Source organism: Pomacea canaliculata, linkage group LG13 (genome assembly GCF_003073045.1).
Source record: "Pomacea canaliculata isolate SZHN2017 linkage group LG13, ASM307304v1, whole genome shotgun sequence".
Lineage (NCBI taxonomy): Eukaryota > Metazoa > Mollusca > Gastropoda > Architaenioglossa > Ampullariidae > Pomacea > Pomacea canaliculata.
In genome coordinates, this window is record NC_037602.1 from 10,878,217 (window position 1) to 10,898,773 (window position 20,557).

At 40.6% G+C, this 20,557-nt stretch overlaps 1 protein-coding gene across 1 annotated transcript; it reads right to left on the bottom strand.

The window, feature by feature from the left end:
• Positions 1-161: 161 nt before the first annotated feature.
• Positions 162-20,006, bottom strand: LOC112553621 (zinc finger protein 608-like). The gene is given in 10 exon segments (XM_025220968.1): positions 162-298; positions 7,429-8,239; positions 8,242-8,934; positions 8,936-9,424; positions 9,427-10,689; positions 10,691-10,997; positions 12,983-13,070; positions 13,344-13,503; positions 17,597-18,840; positions 19,742-20,006. Coding segments are annotated over 9 exon segments (4,581 nt in total). The 5' UTR covers positions 18,290-18,840; positions 19,742-20,006; the 3' UTR covers positions 162-221.
• Between the last annotated feature and the right edge of the window lie 551 nt (positions 20,007-20,557).

Genomic DNA, 20,557 nt, shown 5'->3' on the forward strand with positions numbered 1-20,557 from the left:
TGCATGATCTTGCAGCCATATCAAGATGGCACAAATGTAACCATGAAAAGCACCACAGAATATAGCAAGCACAATCCAGAATGTCTTGATCATGGTATCTTCTAGAGTACCAGTGTGATATGCTCACTAACAGTACAATCCAGGGCAACTTGAAAACAGCACATTTCTGAAGAAATCAAATACAAGAGTAAATGAAAATGCCTCCTATCACAGCATACTGATCACGGTTTGTTGAAAGAGGATTGCATGGCAGGTGGCGGAGGTGCTGCTCCATGTGGGGCAGTAGCAAACATGGCTGCTGCAACAAATGAAAATGAACTTGCATCAACTGCTAGCTGCCAATCATATAAAACATTTTCTTATTACACAAACTAAGAGCTATGTAAATACTGTTATAATAATACAAGTAAAATAAATTTTTTATCATGGATGTTCCCAGTTTATAGTAGAAAATACAGGCTTTAAAAAAACTGAGTGAGAGACACACATACAAAATATGGATAATATCCAAAACATTAAAAAAAAAATATGAAGGCACAACAGCATACCATCACAGTACAAGAGGAAGATTAGGCAGTCAGCTTTAAATGAACTTGCAGGGACACAGCTAACATGTATAGCAAAGCATATGGCTGTCAATTCCAACACACAAGATTAGTGGCACCAAGGAAGCATTAGTCAACAAAATTCATGGAGTAAGGCGGATAGCACAAAATACACACATCATGGGCAGGTCACTCTACACTGCATTGCTAGCAGATCAGAAAATTAAGTGAAATGCAGTGAAGTGGAGAGTAAACATCTGGTCTGTACATTGCAAAATGTTTTACATTGCTGTAAAGCAAAGAACTTCTGACAAAAAAGTCAAGACAAAGAGCAGGCTGAAGAGACCATTTGTGGATGAAACAGCCTTGCACAGCTATGGAGATGATCGAACAATGAAGAATAGAGGTACATGGTGCAGCAAAAAGCACAGATCAATAGGAGACACTAAATTATATGCAGAGTGAGATAAAAAGACAGAGCTGGTTAGCTGAAGGGACAACACTCTCATAATAAATGTATTACAACTGAACTACTGTGCAGCAGTAATTCATTAGCAGATACAAGTCCTAAAATCTAAACAAAGACCTGCTTTGCCTTTGCAGCATGAAAGACTTTGAATATAGACATTAACTAGTGACAGAAAGTTTATTAACTTGGCAGCAACTTGTAATCTAGTTTTTCACCATGCATATTAAGCTTAAAGCCCATCCTGTCCTACATCACGCAGGTCGCAGAGTAAACACTTGCCGTGCATACTTGTCAACAGGATCATCACACTCAGGGGTGTGGAACCTTTTTTTCCTCCAAGTACCATTTCATAAATAACATCACTCCTGGGCCATATGAAATTAGTTTAAAATTAGCCTGCTATATTTGGTAAAGCCCTAATTTTTGCCTACTTGTATTAGGTGTGTGAAAAATATGCTTTACTCCTATGTTTTTCTTGATGCGTTAATCATGTGTTTTTAGTTTCTTTTTTCAAGACAGATGCACTGAATTCCTACAACAATGGTTGCTAAGCAACATCGCAGTGCTAGAGATCATATACATAAAGATGGAATTCTCTGCACACCTGAAGTTAGTGTGGGTATAAATTTTCTTCTCATTAAAATTAGTTAAAGCATGGTGAAACAAGTTTACTTGGAGATGGTAATATATATGTTTATGATTAGAAAATTCTTTAAACATACAAGTACAGTAATAAAGCTTTCTTTTCATCCTAAACCAAAATTTCTTGTGTGTGGTTGTGCAATAAAAGTACATTATTAATCATGCATATTTAATACACAAGCAACTCCTTCTGAAAGAGGAGTCCAAAGTATTTACAAAGTGTCTTTCCACATCACACACACAGGCATGCATGCAACTTTCCAATGAATATTTACAAGCCAAGGCTTTTTCATTTGTTTATCCTTTGGAAATCCCTGACAGAATAATGTCTGACATTTGTAGGCCTGAACTGAACACTGAAGTACACAGCAATGTTGACGATAACTTTTTTTATTGTTATTGCAAGAGCCACTCTAGCTGAAGAATGCCAAACGTATCAACAGTTGTAATCAAACCGAAAGTTGTGTATTATCAACTTAGGTGTCAAAGTCACATGCATACATAATTCACCAATCATTCCCTGTCTATCCTGAAATGAACATTCCTTGTCCCTAAAAATTTACATAATTCTTATGATTCGTTTAATATAGCTGTTTCGAAAAATGCGTACTACTCCTGCCTGCCACTGCTTTGGCCAGGCCAGACCAAAAATTTTTGTGGGCTATATGCCAGACCTTCCCAACCCCTGATCACACTCATGAGAAATGCCACACCAATGACATGAATAGATCAAGCATCATTTCTGGTTTCCTCAAAGCAATGTTGACCTTTAATGTGTTTACTTTAAAAAAATCCTAATAATAATCGTTACGCATCACACATTTTAGTACAATATATTATCATTCCCCAAAATAATAATAAAAAAACCAAACACACATTTTCAGTCAGCAATCACAATTCTTAATTTGGCAACATTGGTCCAAACACTGCTAGGTACAATCAGTAGACTGTAAGAGTATTCATGCAAAAAAAAAAAAAAAAAATTGTTCAAAACAGGACAAATGGTGTAGATATACATGGATATAAGATTTGTTTATCTGAATATAAACACCAATAAAATTTATGCACCACCTGCATTTAGCAAAGAGTATCAAATATATGGAAAGTGTGATTGACCCAAATCATCTACACCTGACAGGCCAGTCTGAAAAGCTCCAGTGACTATCATTAATAACTGGTCATGCAGGTAGCCAAAAAATGTGAACACTACAGATGACCATGATACATGTGTAGAAAAACATCCAATGGGCTAGTGAAAGGTCGAAAATCAATTGTCTTTCAATGGATTTTACTAGCTGCAAAGTGGAAAGGGAAAGGTGCTGGCACTGACCTTTGCTACTGAATTATACACTGACCACAGAATAGTATTCTCTTAAGAATGCACTCGCAATAATAATGTCTTTTGCATGAACAATGAGTAACAGTACATTTGGTTGCTTGGAGACCTTTTGTGCTTGCTATTATGGCTTAACGAGAGCTTTGTGACTCTGATGAGGTACGTTTGTTTATTTTAATTTGAGGTACATGTGAATACAGACTACTATTTAGTAAGCCAAAAGCATCTAGTTACAGAGTTGGCTGACTTTTTTCTTTGTTGCAATTCTCCAAGACCCTATAACAGATGACTCTCCAGCAAGATGTATAGCGTGAATCAAGGTGCTTTACAAAAAAATAATAAAGACATTAATAAAGAATGTTTACCAAAAAAAAAAAAAAAAATTGCGTGCTCACGTAGTGGGGCCACTCATGTTAAATAACGCCATCAGTACACATGCAGTCTGTATCTTTGCCATGTCATTAAATCTTCGGTAAACGAATACAAATTTGCTTTAAAAAGTAGTTAAGAGTTACTACGATGTTTTTATGGAAGCTTGACTGTCAGTCTTTGGTGGAGTGGCTTAACTTTTGCAGACAGAAATATGGTTCCATAATGACAAGTCTTGTTAAAGCATCACACTAACGGTCACAACTAGTTTCAGACCTGCGTTTACTGTGCACTAAACTTGGTGTGACAGCTCACCATCAAAACTTTAGCAATTGTAGAAAAGGAATCAGTCTGAAGTTGACACTGCTGATGCACAGAACTAAAATTTAAGTTATGGCAAGATGGCGCTCACTTAGCAGTAGCTATAAAAGGGTATACAAAAGAAGAAAAGTGGCACAGGCACAAAATTAAATCCAGGAATATACTGCGTTATAGATGCACTGATCAATATTACACAAAAAGCTTGAACTCGGATTAAGAGAAAAGACGAAAAAACGGAGAGAGAGCTAATCCCCTCTAGCCAGTTAGTCGAAGGGACATCCACTCACACATAAATAAAATGAATTGAAAAGCAACTTTTGAGTATAATATAAATGAAATACTTTGGTTTTTATCGTGTTTTTCTCTCTCTAGGTATAGAATGAATCCTTTAAGTATAAAACAAAATGTATAATAACAGAATGCATCCTATAAGTACAGAATGAAATGTATAGCTATAAAGAGAAAATTCCCCTCTTGGTGCCCCATGTGTATGTTTGATGCTCATTCAGCTGCAGAGCTCTTGTGAAAATACATGGGATAGTCACTCAAATTGTTTGGTAATCAATATCCAGAAATAAGCTAAAAAAATATTATTCAAAACCTATTTTGCAGTAGGGTTGGTACTTGTTGGCCTAGTCTGTATTCTTTAGCCTTTGGGATCTGTCAGATAAAAGATACTTTCTTTAAAAATATGGAATGTGTTCATAACCATGGTTATTAAATAACTTTCATGAAATACTTCTATTGTGACTGTACTAACAATGCAGTCTTAATTGTACATTCAGAATCCACAATTTAAAAAAGGGAGTTCTTATAAGCTGCAAATGTTGCATTTTGAGGCTGTTAATATAAATACACACATATATGTCCATAATTAATGTCTTCTTTCCTAGACTAAACTGTGGATCCTTTCCAGCCCATAACCATTTTACATAGCCCTGAGGTAAGTACCACTATTTCCCACTCAGCTAGCAGTGGAACTAACAGCTTATGGCGGAAATGAATGATTGGACTGAAGAGAGGGAGGTGAGATGTAATGTCAGTGGCCATTCTTCACTGCTTCCATATGACTTGACAAGATCTCTCACATCTCTCCGCCATATCAAATTCATTTTTTCTGCTGGATGATGAAAATTCAGCTTTGACTGTCAGACTTCTAGCCCCACTCACAGCAACAATAAAATGTGTAATGTTGGCAAGATGAATAGGGAGCAGAAGCCAAAGAAAAGTAAACAGCACAATTCTTACCCCCCACATATATATAAAATTAGTTGCATATTTCTAAGGACTGTAATTCACCTTCTGCCCCTCCTGTGATTAGGTTCACAACACATCTCTAAAAGCAAACAGAAGTCAATCAAACAAAAAACTTGTAACCATTATCAATTCACTATCTTGCTAGTTTCTAATAACTCAAGCAAAGCGGACAACACATTGTTAAAATATAAATTATGAGCATTCTAACTGATCTGCATTAACCACCCAGTTAAAATCCTCACAACATTTTATGCATCTCTCCTGGATTTCCAGGCTGCACAGATGACACCTCAACATAGCCTTACTATTTGGTCATCAGCCTTTTAACATTATTGCATAAACAACTTTCATTGGGCATAAAAAGGGTAAAGAATGAATTTTAATGTAGCAGTGAGGAAATAAGACAGTGAGGGAATAAGGAAGCTATATATCTCAAAAACCGAGGGAACAATGAAAAGGTGTCACACCACCACTCAACAGCCTATTTTCTTTTGACATATTAGAATGCTACACTACACAACATCTGGAGGATGAATGTGTCCAAAACTATACATGACCTGCTATTGGTAAATGTCAGAACCAAGGCCAGATGAAAGTCTATAATCACTAGTTGGTTTTATAAACTTCTAGAACCAATGACAACAAACTTTTATACATTTGTTTGACTATATGGATTTCAGTATATTATTTGTTCATCATCATATATAAAATCCCAAATCCATATTTTTCATTTAATCATTGGCTCACTAATCTTCCAAAAGAAACCCTACAATTCAACACAAACTTCATGTGTAGGCATTCATACTTTGACTTTGAAACCATCACAAAGTTCAATCTTATACCAGGTTATCAAGTATGTCAAAGAAGGATTAGAATGAAAGTGCCTGTCTTTCCTTGCCAAAACTAAAGCTCCTTGCTTCGCTCAGCTCAACAAGGACTTACTGCTAAATTGACACCCCCTTCCCTCCCACAAACCTTATCACTAAGAATTTTTACTACCACCCATTTTCTCTTTTTCCTAAAATAACTTCTTATAAGTGTGGGCAGGAAGAGATCTTGCACGAACCCCTCTAAAACAAATCCCAACGTTTACTAAATTATGTAGATATGAAAATAAATTTTTCTCGGACCAAAGGGTGCACTTGCTAGGCACCCTTCACAGTGTCACAATCCTGTTTCCAGAAGGACCACTCTTAAACTCTACGTTTCCAAATAAGAAATGGCTTTAGCAGAGCAATTGCCAGAGAAAAGCGGGGTAGGGAAGGAAGGGAGGGAGAGACACAGGAGGGAGGTAGCTGCCCGCGGTTCTTGAATGCAGAAAAGAGGCAGGCTTTAGCCCCGACCTGTGGCAACTACTGCATAGCGCGTGCTGCACGCAACTCGGGCCCAAAGCCTGCCCAACTGAGCAAGGGCCTCCGGTCGATGGATTTCACCATTGCTGCTGCTGGCTTCAAAACAGGGAAGTGAGGGTAAGAGGAGGAAAGATGGGGGAATTTGGCCAGAGAGGAGGAAACGCCAATGCCACTCGGGGCGTAAATGTTTCATTCAAATGCCAACAACACAAGCTCTCGTACACAAGGAAAAATTTTTTTTTAAAAATGCTGGAAAGGTATGAGATTAGGCGGTCACAGAAGCAGTTGTCAGTGATTGATTGGTGTGGCGTTTTGCTGCGCATCTCATCAGGTCACATATGAAAAACACGAAAAAGATGATAAGCGTCAAGATCAAATTGCTGCCAAGCAAGTACTGCCAACAGACATATCGATCCACCGGCTGTCAGCTCTCTCGGTCCTCCCTATCTCCTGATGAAAGAGAGCGAAGAACTGGCGGGCCCTCACAGGTATTGAATTACCATTTCCTGGGCCGCAGCTAATCGGCAAGATTGTGGCCGAGCAGAGGGGAAAATCTATAGGGTCTGATTCTAGCGACGGACTAGGCCGTCTACACTCTGCATTCATCCAGCACCAGGGGCAACTTATCTTGGCCATTCAGCAAGCAGAAGGAGCAACTGGTTAAACAGTTTATTTGGGAATCAATTGGATCTTTCTCATGCAAAACTTGGATGTATGAAAATAACTTTTGTTTTTAAATAAAAACATTACACCATCAGCCTCTATATATATACAACTCCCAAACGCCAGGCATTGACACACCAAAGATGCAGAAACAATTCACGAACAACCACTGATAAACGGAAAGAAACTAGCTAACCTGCACTGACAAATAAACTTAGTACTGACATCCCCACAAAACTGAGTCGCCTGTGTGATATTTAATTTTAAAAACTGCTCTCTGCTCATAATTACCTAGCTGCAACGATATTGTAAGTGGCATAGTTAACTCACACACCAAGATTAAAAAAACCAGCATTGAGGGATGCTGGGACAGTTAAATGGGAACCCATAAACTGGTAACATCCAAGAAACAGGTAGCTTACAAAATTATTGAATTAATGCTCTTTTATCTTACAAATGTTCTTTCATACTCACCACTGTATGGGTCTGCATATGCAATAGGGAAGCCATGGCTCAGCACGTGAGTGTGATGATGAGTATGCAAATGACGCTGGGTGGGTGGTGATTTTGAATATTCCCGCTGTTTCTCGGAAAGTGTTGCCAGGGCTGAGTGAGAAGATTCCCCACTTTTGCCAGGAGGTGCAGGAGAGGTGCTGCTCGGACGAGGTCTGCCCTTCTCTTGCAGCTCATGAATTTTATGGACAGGGCCCCCATAAAACTGAGGACCCAGACTTTCAGACACGCTCTTACTAGAATCTTCTGATGAAAGAGCAGGTACTGGAAGTTTGCTTTCTTGCTTACTACTTTCCTTATCTGAGTCCACAGAGTTCAATCGGTAACCCAGTTGTGATGGATGGAGATAGGCACCTGGAGGAGCAGTAGCATAACCTATCACGTGGGGATTCATGCCACGATAAACTGGATGGGTAGGGTCCACCTGCACTGGTCCATAATGTGGATACATGCCAGGGTATGTGTATGGTGTAAACTGTCCAGGTGCTCCTGACTGAGGGTTAGCAGACCCTGAAGATGCTACCACGGTGAGGGCAGTGCTGCCACTATTAGGATCCTGTGGCTTAGATTTGACATGAGCATCACCAGGTCCTCCCCTACCTTTTTCCCCCTGCCTCTTTTCCTCGCCACCTTTATCTTGTGGACGAGAAGACATATCCTTAACACGTAAATGGTCTATAGGTTCCTTTTTTATATCCTCCGGTTTCACAACACTAAGACGAGATGTTTCCATCCCATGTCCTTTGACCGAGCTGGCCAGTTCTGGAGGTTTGCCTGCACCTCTATTTTGCGCTTTTCCACAGGACGCTGATCTTTCTGTTGCTGGTATATGTGCATGCGTCGAAGCTCCTCTTGTTTCATGCGTTCTTGCATTTCCTGCCTGCGCTCCATCTGATATTTCAGTTCAATGTTTTCTTTCATAATTTGGTGGTTTTCATTTTGCTTCTCACGTAATGCTTGCTCTCGCATTTCCCGTTCATCAGCTGATTCACCAAAAGATTTCCCCTCAAAGTGTCGATCTAGTCCAGCACCTTGTGGCCCATAAAGAGGCAATTTCTGACTAGCACCAGGACCTGACTCTCCTTGGGAAGTTCCCTGATCTGCTGAAGGTGGCCGTGAACCAGCTAATTTTTTGCTAGATTCAGTTTCTACTTTTTTCTTCCCACCTCCTTGCTCTTGTAATCGTTTTTGCTCTTCTGAAGCTTTCTCCATCATTTGACGGTATTGTGGATCTTGTTGGTTAATAAAATGCATCTGATGAAATGGATCTAGCATACCATAGGCTGCTAAGTACTGGTATTGGGCCTGTTGGGGAAGCATTCGAATCTGAGAGTAAAACTGCTGCAGCCATTTCTGTTGGTACTCCTGCATCTGCTGCTGGGGATGCTGCGCCTGTTGCTGCTGCTGTGGTGGGGAGGTGGCCATGCTACTGGGTCCACTCCTTTCTAGCCCCTCTGGCTTACTCGCAGATGCTGCTGCTAGGTGTAGAGTCTTTATCCATACTGCTTTTTCTTGCCTCTTCAGGAGTCTGGGCCAATCTGCTATCTTCTGGTCTGGAACTTTCATCTTTCTTCAAAGAGGATGACTTTGTAGAATTTGGGGATGAGTGTGGTGTGGTAGAGACATTAGGAGACATGTATGGAGAAGGACGGCCATAGAAGTACATTCCATAATGAGATACACCACTACTGCCCTCTCCAGCAGCAGTAGAAGAACCTGCAGATGTGTTTTCTTTCTTATGGGGAGTATCACTATCTTTTTTAGGGCTATCATGCTGCTGAGGAGAAGATGAATCATTGGCATCAGAAATGTCTGAATAGGCTGGACTTTGAACATCATCATTTATAGGAGTTTTTCTTTCACTTGCACTAACGTGGAGTGGAGAGTTTACTTTCAGAAGGCCTGGAGGCTGTACCGTGCGCACCTGATCTTGAGCCTTGAGTGTTACCTGAGGGCTAGTCATAGATGATGACAATGCTGTTGAGGAAGACACAGTTGTCCTGGGCGAGTCTGCAGGCTTTGACACTTCAATGCTAGGAATGTTTCTTTTCGTGGTGTCATTTCCATAGACTGTCGCCCTAGAGGTGAAGAGGTAACATTTTTCATCACACCTGTATGGTCAATATGAACGGAATCATCCTTGTTGACAGACTTGCTTATCTGAGATGAAGACCCAGTTGTCTGACTTAAATTCTGGATTCCATCCTTTTCTTTCTTTTTCTTGGGCTTCATGCGTTTTTCTTTCAGATCTGCCAAAGCTGGGTTTACATTTGAATATTCACCCATAATTGTAGGTTTGGGCTGAATCAATTTTAAAGAGGACGATAGCTGGTTGTGTCCAGGATTTGGTACAACAGCTGACTGACCTGCCATCACCTGAGGGCTTAGAGCAGGGACTATTGGGCGCGTTGCCATCTTAGTTTTACTTTTGTCTGTGGCCTTGTTACTATCTTTGCTGTCTCCTTTGTTCATTTCAGAAGTAGCAAGAGGTGACACTGTTAATGGTATTGAAGTAGTTGAGGGCATTGTTGGGCATACAGTTACAGCTGTGGTTGGTGTCACCACAGGTGCTTGTACTGTGTTGGTGGGGGCCATCACTGCCATACCACCCAAACATCCAACACCTGAGATCTGATACACTTGTCCCACGGGCCCTGCCTTAGTCACAGTCATACCTACTGAAACTGAGCTGCTGTCCTTTTTCTTAGACAAAATAGTAGCTGATGATAAAGATGCAGAAGTTACAACAGAAGATGTCACAGAAGTTGAGGCTGTTGGAGCACTGGAAACAATTGACTCTAATTTACTACTGTCCACTTTTGAGATAAGGGTCTCACTTCTACTCTTGTCAGTATTCTGAGCAACAACACGATTGGCAAAAGCTTTTAATGGAATATTATCTTCTAAAGATGAACAATCCTTTTCTAATGATTTTTCCCTCTCCTTTTCTCTACGGCGTAGTTCCTTTGCCTTCATTCTTTCAGCACGTTCTGATAATGCTTCTTTTTTGGCGTCCTTTCCCTCAGCATCTGAGTTCTTCTTCAAGTCCTTGCCATCAGCATCCATCTCTTCTTCCTCCTCCTTTTCATCATCAGGCACAGGAAGTGGATGATGATGAGCATGTGTCTGATGGTAGCGAAGTCCATTTATGTGCTTGTACTTTTTGTTGCAGTTTGGTTCAGGACATTCAATTACTGATGGAGTTGGACTCTCAGTACCTGAAGCTCCCCCTGGAACAAGATCTACTGCGTTTTGTATTGTTATTGTTGCTTTTGTCTCCTTTGACCAAGTCTACAGACTCTTCAATAGGCCGGCCCTTTCGCTTTAAGCCTGCATTTGATGTATCTGAGCGCGCAGGACTAGGTGGGGCCTGAAAATTGGCATTACTCCCTCTTCTGCCTTTGCGTAATTTGCGACCTTCTGTCACAGTTCGATCACTCACAGGTGTTCCTGCATTGGCTCGTCCTCTTTTAGCTCGACCTTTCGGGAGCTGAGTTTCAAAGTCACTCACAGGGGATTCACAATTTGGCCTGCACAAAAACAAAGGAAAAAACCCCCCAAAAATGTATCATTTAATATTTCAATAAAGTATGTCTTTCACTGTTTCTAAGTATCTTGTACTATTTAGAATTATTCTGCCAACTACCGATCAACAACATGCACAATTACAGTTACAGCTGACTACTAAGGATATGAGACATTTCAAGTTTAACTGTGACTTTGTTCACATCCCATCATCCCCCAAAACCTTTTTTTTTTAAAAACTTTTGTTGTTAGGCATCACTGTTTTAAACCTTTAAGATTATACGATTCTATACAATTCTATCAGTGAATAAGAGGAAAAATTACTTTAAGATGTCTATTTTTGTTTTCTTCCTCTCATCACTTTTTTTAACAATTACAGTTGAATTTGCATCTCCTGAATTGTTCACATTTTATTTATAGGTACACAATACACTGTACCCAGGATATTTAAGGCATAATTCTGACTGCTAGTACATAAAAAATACAGTAACCAAAGGTTGCATGAAAGGAATGTGTTCATGTAAAATAGCCCTAGTAATGTTTTAACATAAATGATATGGCAAATAGTGCAAAACTCAAGACCAATAATGTAAAGAAATAAAAAAAATGGTTATTACAAATATTACACCAATGCACAAAAATTCCCCTATGTTTTAAAAAAAAAAACTTTTTATCTTCTCACTGTTTGGCTGACCACAACAAAAAACACTAACTACACCCATTAATTGCACCATACACCTCTGGTAAACATACTGTCATTTGTAACAAAATCTTCGATATTTCCAAAAATATTTTGCATGTAATCATTTTCTAGTAGTTCAAATAAAAGTATTTTATATGTTATGGTACTGAAGTGCTTAGGATGTTGGGGGTCAAGAAAAACTACTTGGGAAACTGATCAAGACTGTCTAGATGTGTTACACCTGACAGCAACTAGATAAATGTTTAAACTGTTCAAGTCTTCTAGGTATATGTATCTTATTCAGGATGTTAATTCTTCATTTCAATTGTTAATGGCCATCAAGGAAGTAGAAACCTGTGTTTGAGTTTGTGTAAATGCTGCAAGCAATACAGCACCTAAATTATGTTTCAACTGACAAATATCTATAAAACACAAACTATGTTTAGAATCACTTGGTTGTCACTGTTTCCATAACAAGATGTGTTTTTAACACTGACCACACTGTGAATTTTATACTTAATAAGCATCACAGGTTAGGGGTATGTTTTCTACAACAATGTGTGCTCTTCAAGGTGGTCCTATAGGAAAATCTGCAATTTACAGTTAATGCATATCATGATAGTATGTGATGAGGTTAAAAAAAAATCACCACAGCCCTTTAGAAAAAACTCTGCTAAAAAATTACTATAATAGGAATTAGTGCTTGTAAAGGCAAAAGTCAAAAAAGAAAAAGAACTCCTCACAAGGCTTATCTGTATAACACAGCAAGAAAAACAAGGTAAATATGTTACCTATTTTTCTTCCTCCTTCACTATGTTGCTGTTTATTCTACTTTATAAAGCAGTTAAAGAAATGTGTTGTATGTCTAGCATACAAATGTTCATAGCTCATTGCTCATGTACTTTGTATACTTTTGCCTAATGCTGTGAAGGGTTATGTGGGGTACCAGACCGAAATTTCTCTCCAAAGAGGTAATAAGTTATGGTCCATTGCTTTCTGGCATATTTCTGCACATTTTAACAAAGGACAAGATCAGAGGGTGTTTATAGGTTTTAACTCCCATTGTCAATGTGCCACAGTTGTTTGTATAAAACCATGTAAGAAAATGAGTACTCGGACGAGTTATAATTCAAATCATTATAAAATGAGCTTATGGTAAATCTTTACTCTTGTTATAGCAACTAAATGTCATACTGTGACATATCTTTAAGAAAAGCACTTCTGGTACCAAAAATATGAACAAATTATGAAATCTTATTGGAATCACTACTACTCAAAATATTATCACTTAACCAAATAAGTAATCACCTTGGAGGCGCCCAGTCATGTTTTGTAGCATCTAGTAATGTTCCAACATACGTCTTTCCACGCCATGTCACATTTATCACCAACACACCTGAAAAAGATAGTAGCAAAACATTCAGGCCAGTCATAACAATATACAACATATGATGAAGCAGAAAACAGAATCATTATTTTTAAAATGAAGTTGCGCAGACACTCTTGGCTTCAAATGATTTGTGTATATTCAATTAAATGTCTTATAAAATCAAAGTGCACCACTGACATTAAATAGATTGCATGCAGTGGTAGGTGATTCATTTAAACAAACACAAGTCAAATTTGTGATTAAGCACTTTGTTTGAGACACACTGAAATATCCACTAACCATTATCCGTTTCTTGCCAAACAATTCCTTCCAGTGTTACACTGGTGCCAGGTTCACATGGTCCCAGGCATTCTGGTTCTGTCACAACTCCAATGCTACACGTTTCTGTAGAAGCATCTTGGCTCGTGGGTGAAAGCAAAGGTGATGATGCTGTCTCCACCTATACACAACAGATCCACAAATTGTCTGACATCTGATTTTTTTTCTCCCTAATTCTTTCGCCTCTAAGTGACATAAACTTCCTCTCATAATAAAATGACATCACAATGAACTAGACAAGCATTCCTATCAACCTTCATTCCACTAAAAAAGCTTAACCACACCTCCCGGACCCCTACACTCCGATGATTCAAGTTAAGAGTTGTAATTAATGTGATTAATTCGACCTCATTACCACGTCACCCATAAACTATGACTGTAACAGGTGCTATTGTTAAACTTTACAAACAACATATAGCATGTCCACAGAGAACCTAAACAAAGTTAGTAATGAACACCTGCTTCTTCTTCAAACGGTAGCGATATATGTAAATAGTCCAGACACGCCGAGGTCAGCGGGGTAGAGAAAAAATCCCTCACCTTGTCTTTCCTACGGATTTTTACATTCTGTTTGATATCTTTATAAATAGAACTCATAACTGGTTGTTTTCTCGAGTCTGATCAATAAAGTTAAACCATTTCTGCTAATGTTTTTGTTTTAATCGCTGCATATCCAACTACGCCGTCAGGGAGTTCCCTGTTCTCTCGCCCACATGTTCCCACAATCCCTCACTCCAGCGCCTACTTCCTCTCTCGTCCAACCTTCTGTAGTTTAATCACTTTTCCTCCACTCCCCTACTTGTCACCACCCACACCAGGCTCTGCCCCCCTCCCAACACACTCCACTCTTCACAATTGGGCTGTGCGTGTGTACACGATAACAGCCTCTTAGGCAATCCGTGTTCGTATAGCCGCAGGCGAACTCGCGGATCACAACCGAAGCGAATGTTGTTGACCTGCTACGTGGACTGTTACTGCTGCTCGTTGCGTGAGAGAATTTATTCACCGCTGTCAATAAGTATGTACTTATCTGTATAGTGCTTGCGTATGAGCCCTGCCTGTAATTGCCCTTGTGGATTAACAGACCTAGGGCGAAGGGCATACATTTTAATCAATATAAAAGGGTCTCTGCAGCATTTACTGGATTTGGATGATGGATAGATACAAAGGATTTTAATTTGTCAAATAACTATATCTCAAGCTGGCTGAATTTTATTTAACAACACAGGCCTAACATTACAAGATTTGCCCACTGATTTTCATCCTCTTGTTTGATTTATACAAAATGCATTATATATAACTTCAAACTGGGCATACAGGGTCTTATAATTTTTTAACTACTGTAAATTAACAGTAACATCAAAGGATGGTTCCTTCATTTTCACAGATGACTTTGAAATATTAGGTTGTCATTCCTCAAGGAAGAAACTTTGTATCATCTATGTAAGACAAGCAAGGTAGCAGTCATGAATGGAGCCATTAGACAAGGGCTACTTCAACAACTGTGTACCATTTACTCCAACTTGACAGGACAGATCCTCAGACTATAAGCGCTAGCAACTATGCAGTCCATTGCAATTACTGCAAAAATTATGCTTGCTGTGAATTCCTGGCACCATGGAATCAATGTAAGTGGCAGTTGTCTGTGTGCAGCCTAACATCTGTACAGAACTAGAACAGTATACAGTGATCCCCAGTTTATCGCAGGATATGCATTCCAGAACCACCCAAAATAGAAAGGGTATATTTATTTATGTATTTATACACTATATTAAGGCTTTATAAACCCTCCCTCATACTTTTGCACTACATAACCTTTCCCATTTCCTTAATAACCATTCCCACACTGTTCTGAGCATGCATTGTATCTTTACAGTAAATAAAAGAACAAACACATAATAGACAGGTTGGTCGCTTCTCTAGCAACCAAACAATTGTGAGTAGGCACGTAGCGTCTCAGGCAAGCGATGCTGGTTCTCATTTCAGAGTAAATACATGCACTATTTACTGTAATTCATATAAATTATTTATATTTCTTTAATGTTAAAATTAATATTAGTGATATAATATACTTTGGGCTTTTTTCATCTAAAAATTCATAAATTATGTATTTTCCACTGATCGAATTTCGCAGAAAATCCTCAAAGAAGCATAGATCTGCAAATTATTTTTCCCATTGATTTTTTTTATAAAAACCTGCGAAATGTGAAGCGCAAAGTGGCGAGGGATTACTATATATAGATCATATATTTTACAATCTGATCAGGAAAGATGATAAGGAACATTAGTGTCAAATGAGCAACCCTACCCCTATGAGATGTACGCTTACAAACATTACCATTCGCATAAAGAGGTAATAACTCTAACACCAGGAAAGAATGGTTAAATTTACGTTGTAAAGCTAGTCAATGCAAGAGTTAAGGCAATCATTAGATGTATCTATAGGCATCAGTGATGCTGACCTTTTTGTGTTAAAAGAATATAACTTAAGAAATGAGGGATACTACCTAGATTTTAGGAAAAATATCTTGTAGTGAGATTAACTCAGTGATTTAAATTAAAAGGTTGTGTAATCATATATTTATAGATCTCTAAATTGTTGATGTATGCTGATAACAGCAAAAAATAAATAAATAAAACATTTCAAATAAAACTTGGGGACCCACTAACCTTGATTTATGAACATGTTAGGCAAGCATTTTTGCAGCATTGTCAGCAGATTTTGATGAGATGGGAAAAAATGCCAAGAAAATAAAGTCTGCATACACTAGCTACTAGGACGTTTTACCGTATGCTATTATTATGTTATCATGACACGCCGCTCATTAAACATTTGTATGCAGCTCAGCTTTAAATTAGGCATCATTATATCATTGTCTCACAAGATCTGAGGTTTATTATAAGGCTGCTGAAAGTTTAGGCAGGAAAGTGTGTGTATATTTGACAAATCATTGAAAGGTTTTAATGGAACATTTACACTTTTTGAGTCAACGGTGTAGAGAACATAACCCTAGCAAAAGAAAACTGACGCGTTTACACGTTTCCAAATGTAAAACCTGCCTGAATTATTACTCAGACACACCCTTGGTTTTTTTTTTTCCTGTTACACCCATCATCTTCCAGTTTTGTAGCTCCATCTCTGTCGTGTTCATAAGCTTCGACCTGCTTTTGTGGCGTTGACCTACTTCATAAATATCGATTGTAATATTTACAGACATATTTCTCGCAGCCTTACCCATCCCCCACAAGTATTACCGCATGTCCAATCAACAGCAAATAGTGTGTCTCCCATCTACAGTGGCTCTCTATTCGTCAGCAGAAGCAACGGTACAGAGCACAAGCAGCTCAATCGTCCTTCTTCACTAACGACAATAGAACAAAGGCGGATGAAAAGAAAGAGTATTGGGTTGATGGGTAGGAAAGGTTATGTGCTATTAGAGACCAGGAAATCAAGAGACAGGTGTCTGACATCTCTAAGCCAAAGGCCACGCGCGCAGCTCCACTTTCCTCGTGCACCTTTATGTTCCCTATGTTCCCACACACACCCCACAACTCCCCCACCCTGCCTGTCAGAACTGTGCCTGGTTGCTGCGTGGCTCAAAGTTTGCGGAAAGGACGGCGAACAAAGCCGCTGAGAAGAGAACAAAGACCTTCCACGAACAATAGAGCAACAGCACAGCGCTGTTAAAGCTTGTGACAAGTTGTCAGAAGGCTAGTGATCGTTAATCAGACGCCTGAACTAACGAGTGGCAACACAGACTAGTGCGGCCAGATGGACCTAAAACTGGAAAGGGGCATCGTCAAACCAGTTTTCACCTTGCTACAAAGCTGACTGTAGTATATGTAAAAAAAATCTTTACAAATGTGTTAAATCGCATTGAAGACAGATGTAATATGACCAGCAAGCACTCCACAGAAAAATCTTTAGAACTTGAGGCTGTCATTCGTCCCTCAGGCCTCAGTGCCAACTACTCACTTCTTACATACGCGCCACACACACCCGCTTTTGTGGAACATGAAAGAATTTGTCTAAATGAGTTGATAAGCAGATTATGCTGTTAAGAAAGGGATCGGCAGTATTCATATACTTATTGTTGCAATCATTCACCAAACTGTACTGCGGTGGATGTGACTTGCCTAACGAAATTCTGTGGTTGTGCATGCCAGGCCTGCCTGTACCGACATTGTGTGTGTGTTTTATGACTTGAACCAACCTTAGTGTCTGTCTTGAGTTTCTTGGGTGGGAGACCAATGCCATCCTCGACTTTGGCGTTAAACTCATAAGGATCTGGTCTCGCCACCTCTCGCTTGACGGCCACAGCCTCGACCGCCACACGAGGCTCCATGCTGACCTGGCTGAACAGCACGTCTAGACCGTTGCTGACCCCCAGCCCCAGACCACCACCGCAGCTCATCCCACTACTGTTGCTACCACCACCAACGCTTCCCACTGTGCTGTTAGTCCCACTGCATGCTATGGAGCTGTCTGCTGAGGATCTAACAGAAGAGCTAACACTTTTTTCTTTGCATTTGTCCTTCTTGACATAAGGTGTCTTTACTTTGGGCGACTTGTCTTTGGATGCGTCTGAAGTCAGGCAGTTATTACTGCTGCCACTGCCTGTTTTGTTCGGAGTTCCAGCCACACCACTGGGAACACTTCCAACTGAAGATTTGTCTAAATTAGCACTTCCAGAAATAGAACTCCCTGAGGATGGTACTCCATTCAATATATGCACTCCTGAGGTACTGGCAGCTCCAGCGTTGGCCTGAGCACTGTTGCCACTAGTCGTACACTCCCCTTTGACTACTTCATGTTTTGGCTCGGTTTTTGCGAGGCCAACTTTGGTCCGCTTGATCTTCATCTTGAGACCTCGATCCACGGTAGACACGTGCGATACGTTGCTCATTTTCCCTGTCCCTCAGGCCCGGGCTAACCACTCCCCTCAGGCCCGGGCTAGCAGCTTCCACTCTGGCCCAGGCTAGCAACCTCTAGGGAGCAGGGGCATGAGTGAGAACACCACTGTATTATCGCCACATCCACACAGGATGCCCACCTCACACAGTCGTGCCGAGAAGCTGGCCTTGTAGTTCCTCATGGCACTGGGGACATGCTACACAACACACCAGCACACACAAGTATTCAGCAATTCCAGCGCTTTCCACGGAGATAACCAAATCAAGAATTCACCGCGCCTGTAACAACAGCTTACTACTGGCGCAGACGTTGGTTGGTCCAGCTTGCCACCAAGCTAACCACTAGCAGCCGACTTTCCCCCCCATCCCCCAAACACAGCCTCCACCAGGCCTGCGCCCTCCTGAACCGCCTGGCGGATCGTCACACACCGCTGCGCATCGGTGAGTTCTCTGCTACTCGTCTTCATCAACAGCTTTGTGAAGCAGATGAAAACACTCGCGTCCTTGGGTCAGTTTTAACTGTTCACTTCCAACTCCAGCAGCCCTGGGAAATAAAGCAACATCGTCAAAAGCAACAGCAACAGAGAAGGGAAGTTGGGGGGAGGGAGGAGAGGGAGAGAAGCGGATGTTATGAGACAATGGCGTCCCTTTTACAGGTAGACTATAAATAAGCTGAACGTTTTTGTACGGCAATAATTTAAAACCACACAGGACGAATGCACAACTCATAACTGGTAATAGTTTGAAGATCATTGTAGCTAACTGCCACTTTCAAAGCTATCATTGAGATTGTTTCACATATCACTTGATAAAGACTGAGGCAGCTAGCTTTGATAACAACGGCTTTGGGATCTGACAATAATCTTGCCTCTCTTCACTGCCGCATTTTTGTTCATCCCTGAAAGAGAATCTCTGGTGTGGACACCTTAACTGGCTTCTTTACTGCGTGTGCAAGACTAATGTGGGAGCCTTACCCTGCTCATTAGTTGGGAAAACATCAGTGAAGTAGTTCCACGTGAAAATCCGCACACAAACATTTGGTTTATTATAATTGATTCTTATGTACAAAACACTATTTCACCTTCCTCTACAATATCATCACAATATTATTCTGAATATTTAGTGTTACGAGATGAATCATGCCAAAGACAGTTTTAATATGCTGGATATGAGATTTGTTAAATGCAATAAAATGTGATAAAATATGAATTTTGTGGCTTTAAAATTTTAAACGGAAAAAATCCTGTAGAGACGCAGTCACTCTTACATTTCACCATTTGCTACTCACACAACTTGAGAGTTGAAAGCGAGCATAGCATTACAAAGTCAACTCCACAGAGTCGTACAAAAGTCTCAGAAAAAACACAGAATTGAGCCCAAAGAAAATAAGTTTAAGCTGAAATGTTATTCGATAGGAGGAATTGTAAACACTATAGTAAGCGTACCTTCCTAGCGGCTAATTCGTCAAGTCTAACGGCACAGCTTGTTGCGATGTGCTCAAGGGCCTGTGCTCGCCATGACGGCTGTGCTGGCAGGAAGGAGAGGCTTGTCTGACAGATCGCGTGTACAGTTTAGCTGTGCATGCAGAGAACGCGGCACTCGCTCGCATACTGCAGTGTGTGTGTGTGTGCTCCCCTGGCAGGGCCCCTTAACGCCCCTCTCCCATCTTAGCTCCGGTGCCTCGGTGCCACCACACTTCTCGCCCCGCCACCTCCAGCTGAATGTGCCCCATCCCTGTTTGTCTAACTTGTGAGGTTCTTATCACAATGAAGGAGCTAAGGTCCTCAGTGCAAATCCGATACTGCTATACCCCTCCCACTTCCTTCGCATGCCTCCCGCGCGCGCACTCTCTCTCTCTGTCTTTTCAGCTCACTACACGCACGCACGCAGTCGCTATTGACCCCCCTCCCACTTCCGTTCCACCCCCACCCCCCCAATGTCAGACCGTGCCCCTTTATCTAATACTCCGAGCAATCGGATGTGAAACAGTTCATGTGCGACGTAATTGTGGCGCTGGTTGTGACACCCTCCCCAGTCCCCTCCCGCCTGTCCCCCCCCCCCCAACTGTCCGCTGTGCCAGCATGAGGTTGCCCTCAAGCTCCGCCTCCTGACTTGAGATTTCCCCCGCCCGTCCCGATCACAGAGATTTCTTAAATGAATTAGCCATTTCCTCTGTGCTAACAGCCAAGCAGAACATCAAGCCATCAGTTATCTTTTCAGTACAATGCTTATGTAATGGTTTTGTAGACAAACATGACTGC